Genomic DNA, 6,012 nt, shown 5'->3' on the forward strand with positions numbered 1-6,012 from the left:
AGAGAGAAAGAGCAAGAGAAAAAGAGAAAGAGAGCTAGAAGGAGAAAGCAAGAGAGCGAGAGAGAGAGAGAGAGAGAGAGAGAGAGAGAGAGAGAGAGAGAGAGAGAGAGAGAGAGAGAGAGAGAGAGAGAGAGAGAGAGAGAGAGAGAAAGTAAGCGAGAGAGAGAGAGAAAGTAAGCGAGAGAGAGAGACAAAGAGAAACAGCAAGAGAAAGAGAGAGAGAGACAAAGCCCAAGAAAGGGAAAGAGAGCCAAGCCAACGAAATAAAGAGTGCATGCAAGCACACCGTCAAACTGCGTGCGGAGACGTGTGGTGCATCTGACCAAGGCGGCCGCGGTGGTGGTGGTGGTGGGGGCGGGGTCAGTGAGGGGGGCGTGGTGTGGAGCCAGCCCGCCCTCCACTTCCCTCCGTCAGTATTCCCTCAGCCCTCCGCCCGTCAAAGACCTAGCTCGTGGGGGTGAGGGCGTGAGTAGGAGTGAGTCAGTGTGAGTGTCAAGTGATCACGTCGACCTTATTCTTGGACACGAAGGTTCAATTAGAAGTTAAATTTTTTTTCTTAAATAAGGTGAGTGGAAAGTCTGTGATTTTGTTTCTGTTTCTCTCTTCTTCTTTTTTTTTTTCTTTTTTACTGTTTTTTTCTTTTTTTTTTCTTTTCATTTTTCTTTACATTTCGTTTTTTTTTCTTTAATTTTCTTATCTTTACTCTTTTTTTTCTTTTCCTTTCTTTTCTCTTTTATCTTATTTTATTTCATCTTATTTCCTTTTCTTTTTCTTACGTGCTGAGAAATACTTTCATCATCTTTATCTCTGAGAAGTGAATATCTTTAAACTTGTAATTAAAGAATTCGAGATGGGGTTTGTGTGCAAATTTCAAAATACCAAAAACCATTGGAATATCATATAGTGAATGTGGATTTTTTTTCTTTTTTTTTTTTTAATCACCCTCTCATTATCATTTCCTTATTTGTGATCCAGACCATCTTTTTCCTGTAGATTAGATATATAATGAGGATAACACTACAACTCAAGGAATCAAATCATATCTTTAATGATAATAATAAATCTTTTTAATATAAATACACAAGGATTATTAAGTTTGATGAATACACTGTTTTTAACTCTAACTCTAATATTCATTTAGTAGAACATAGCATCAGTCTTAAAACAAATAACTGAATTATACTATTTTTCAGTTTCATCATAAGTTTTGGCAGATTTTTGGCAGATTTTGGCATACATGACGTAACTTGAACCGTATTCATGCTGACAAATGTAGAAAAAGTATGAATGAATACACAACACAAGATTCATAATACATAATTCACAATACAAGAGGTGTATTTGACCGGTTTCGAATATAACTTTAATTCGAAACTGGTCAAATACACCTATTGTATTGTGAAGATATTCATTCTCATTCATACCTTTCCTACATAATGAAACATGTTTGAACGTGGTGTCACCATGTTGCGGTCATTCAGTGTTTCAAAAGCAACATATTATTTAAAATGATGAAAGAAACCAACATAAGTAAAACAACAAGACAAAAACGATATTTACAGAAAGAAAAAATATTTATATTTATTGGTCTTCAAACATCATTCAACTCTTTACCTTTTAATATATTTCAAGTTGCTCTGGATAAACTGAATATAAGAGCTTTATAGTTCTGTGCATCATGATTCACTTTTATTTCTTTTCTTTAGTTCTGTCTTCACTAAACATCATGATATATGATTAAAATAATAATAATTTCACTTGGATGAACGATGTGAGGGAGAAGAAGAGAGAGAGAGAGAGGGAGAGGGAGAGGGAGAGGGAGAGGGAGAGGGAGAGGGAGAGGGAGAGAGAGAGAGAGAGAGAGAGAGAGAGAGAGAGAGAGAGAGAGAGAGAGAGAGAGAGAGAGAGAGAGAGAGAGAGAGAGAGAAAGAGAAAGATAGAGAGAATGAGAGGGCGAGAGAGAGAGAGAGAGGGAGATGGAGAGGGAGAGCGAGAGGGAGAGGGAGAGGGAGAGGGAGAGGGAGAGGGAGAGGGAGAGGGAGAGAGAGAGAGAGAGAGAGAGAAAGAGAAAGATAGAGAGAATGAGAGGGCGAGAGAGAGAGAGAGAGGCTGACTGAACGAGTGTCTGGCAGACAGATAGACAGACTGGCAGACGGACATATAACACTCAGACAAACACATAAATATCAAGAGAGAGAGAGAGAGACTGACTGATTGACAAGTAAACAGACAGACAGACAGGTAGACGGACGCATAACCCACAAACAAACAAAGGTACAGCTGCTTATTAATAACAATTAGTTAATCTACATGGTCGACTTTTACTCTTTGTGGTCCCATATTTTCGTCCTTAATGACAAGCAAATTCCTTCCAGTGTGTTTTGCCGAAGAGAAAGTTTAAGTCGAATCACTGATTTTATTTCAGTATAACACCTAATGATAAAGAAATTTAGCATTGTATGAAGAAAGTACAAAATTCAGAGGAAGTAATGAGGAAATTACATTTGTTAATTGATGTTACATAAAAAATATTAAGAAAATACAGGTCTAATCCTGCACCTGAAATCAATTCATTTTATAACAAAGATAATTATGATAATGACGATAATGATGATAAAAATGATAATGATAATAAAAAATGATAAGGATAATAATAATGATAATGATAATAATAATCATAATGATAACATTAACAGTAATAACAATGATAATAATAAATGATGATAATGATGATAATAATAATTATGATAATAATGATAATAACGATTATGATAATAATGAAATAGAAATAGTAATGATGATAACAATAATGATGATAGTAACGTTAGTAATGAAAATGATAATATTAATAAGAGAAAAACAATGATAATCATAATAATAATGATAATGATACTATTACTACTACTACTACTGCTACGATTGTGACTACCCATAATGATAACAGTAATAACAGCGATAATAAAAATAACGATAGTTATGAAGATAATTGTAATGATAGTAACAATAACAATGATGATAAGAGCGATAATGATAATGATAACAGTGATTATGATGATAATAACAATAACAGTAAACAATATTGAAGATAATAATGATAACAATAATAACCAAAATAATAGTGATAACAATAAGAATAACAACAACAATAACAATAATGATAATAAGGATGATTGTGATAGTAATAACAATAATAAATACGATGATAATGATGACAATAACTATTATGAATAATAATAGTAATAATAACAATAATACTGTTATCAATGATAAAAATTATATTAACAAAAATAATAGTGACAATAAAAACAAAAGCACTATCATAAACAAAAGTAGTAATGATGATAATAATAATCACAACAATGATAACAATATTAATTATAATGATAATAATAATGATAATAACAATGATGATAATAACAGTACTATTGGTGATGGTGATGATAATGGTAGAATGGTAATGATTGTGATCATAAAGTAGTATATTGATAATGATAATAATGGTAATGATAATGATATCTATAATGATAATAACAATTCTGATAATACTGGTAATGATAACGATAATGATAATAATGTTGTTATCTTTACTGTGTTTATCATTATCATTATTATCATTATTACTATTATTATCATTATCATTACTATCATCATTATCATTGTCATTTATTATTGTTCTTATTATTATCATTGCAATAATAATCATCATTATCATCATTATTATTATTGTTATTGTTGTTATTATTATTATTAGCATCATCTTTTTCCTGGTCAATATTATCATTATTATCATCATTATCATTATTATCATTATTATTATTATTATTATTATTATTATTATTATTATTATTATTATTATTATTATTATTATTATCATCATCATTATTACTATTATAATCATTATTATGATTAATGTTATCATCATTATCATTATCATTATTATCATTGTCATTACCATTATTCTCAATACTATTATTATTATCATTACCATTATTATTATCATTACCATTATTATCATCAAAAAGTAGAATAAAAATGATAACTACCTTTACATACAAAATCATCATCAAAATAAACCCATTTTTACTTTTAATTTGACGCACTAGTTTTTCTCTCCCCTCACAGCCCGGGCCGACCGCAGCACCGCCTATCCCTCCGCCATGGGGCTGACCGTCGCCGATTTCATCCGCCAGAAGCGCATGGGCCTTATTCCGGACGACGGAAAGACCACGAAGCCGAAGACGAAGCCACCGACGAGCAGCACGAACCGAACACCGCCAGCTGACGAGAGGGAGACGCTAGAGAGAGAAGCGAAGGAGAGGAGAGACAGGGAAGAGAGGGAGAGGCAGGAGAAGTACGAGAAGGAGAAGGAGGAGAAGGAGAGGGAGGCGAAGGAGAAGGAGCAGAGGGAGAAAGAGGAGAAGGAGAGGAAGGAAAGAGAGGCGAAGGAGAAGGAAGAGAGGGAAAAGCGAGAGAAAGAGGAGAAGGAAAGAAAAGAAAAGGAAGAGAGAGAGAGGAAGGAGAAGGAAGCGAAAGAGAAAGAGGAGAAGGAAAGGAAAGAAAAGGAGGAGGAAGAAAAAAGGAAAAAGGAGGCCGAAGAGAAAAAGAGAAAGGAGGAAGAGGAGAAAAACAGAAAGGAGGAAGAAGAGAGAAAGAAAAAAGAGAAAGAGGAAGAAGAGAGAAAGAAAAAAGAGAAGGAGGAAGAAGAGAGAAAGAAAGAGACGAAGGAGGAGGAAGAGAGAAAGAAAGAGACGAAGGAGGAAGAAAAGAGAAAGAGACGAAGGAGGAAGAAGAGGCAAAGAAAGAAGAGAAAGAGGAAGAAGAAAGAAAGAAAAAAGAGAAGGAGGAAGAAGAGAGAAAGAAGAAGGAGAAGGAGGAAGCGGAAAGAAAGAAAAGGGAGAAAGAAGAGTAGGAAAGAAGGAAGAAAGAAGAGGAAGAGAGAAAGAGAAAGGAAGAAGAGGAAAGGAAAAAGAAGGAGGAAGAAGAGATAAAGAGAAAAGAAAAGGAGGAAGAAGAAAGAAGGAAGAAGGAGGAGGAAGAAAAGAAAAAGAAGGAAGAAGAGGAGAGAAAGAGAAAGGAGGAAGAGGAAAGGAAAAGGAAGGAGGAAGAGGAGAGAAAGAGAAAGGAGAAGGAGGAAGAGGAGAGAAAGAGAAAGGAGAAGGAGGAAGAGGAGAGAAAGAGAAAGGAGAAGAAGGAAGAGGAGAGAAAGAGAAAGGAGAAAGAAGAAGAGAGAAAGAGAAAGGAGAAGGAAGAAGAGGAGAGAAAGAGAAAGGAGAAGGAGGAAGAGGAGAGAAAGAGAAAGGAGAAAGAAGAAGAGGAGAGAAAGAGAAAGGAGAAGGAGGAAGAAGAGAGAAAGAGAAAGGAGAAAGAGGAAGAAGAGAGAAAGAGAAAGGAGAAAGAAGAGGAGAGAAAGAGAAAAGAAGAGGAAGAAGAGAGAAGAAGGAAAGAGGAGGAGAGAAGAAAGAGAGAAGAGGAGGAGAAGAACAGGAACAGAGACAGGAACAAGGATAGAGACGAAAACAGAGAAAGAGACAGAGATAACGAGAGAGACAGGAACAACGACGACAACAAAGCCAGGCCAAGCAACGACCACAGAGACGACAACAAACCTAGGCCTAAAGACGACCACAGAGACGACAACAAACCCAGGCCTAAAGACGACCACAGAGACGACAAACCCAGACCCAGCAACGACAGGAGAGACGACAACAAACCCGCACCTCGGTCCAATCCCAACCAAGCCAGACCCCAATCCAGGAACGCCGACGACGACAAACCCAGCCAGGACAAAGAAGCCAACAAGGAAAAGAAACCGAAGAAGCCAAAGAAGCCACGTGAGGAGAGATTCGACGACTTCCTGGCTTGGCTGACGAGCGGGAGCAAGCAGGACATGGGCAGGGCGGGTGAGCTTCTCATAAGCGATGACTCTGATGATGATGATTGAGGAGGAGGAGGAGGAGGAGGACGGCGATGATGATGGGGCGAGAGGAAGAGGAGAAGGAGGAGGAAGGGGAA

General features: G+C 36.3%; 1 protein-coding gene across 1 annotated transcript; it reads left to right on the forward strand.

The window, feature by feature from the left end:
• Positions 1 to 4,927: 4,927 nt before the first annotated feature.
• Positions 4,928 to 5,950, forward strand: LOC113815326 (uncharacterized; the record flags this gene model as incomplete). The annotated part of the gene is made up of 1 exon (XM_070128417.1): positions 4,928 to 5,950. A coding segment is annotated over one exon (1,014 nt), but the record flags the coding sequence as incomplete, so codon positions are not given.
• Positions 5,951 to 6,012: the final 62 nt, after the last annotated feature.

This window comes from Penaeus vannamei, chromosome 12, assembly GCF_042767895.1.
Source record: "Penaeus vannamei isolate JL-2024 chromosome 12, ASM4276789v1, whole genome shotgun sequence".
NCBI classification, from domain to species: Eukaryota; Metazoa; Arthropoda; class Malacostraca; order Decapoda; family Penaeidae; genus Penaeus; species Penaeus vannamei.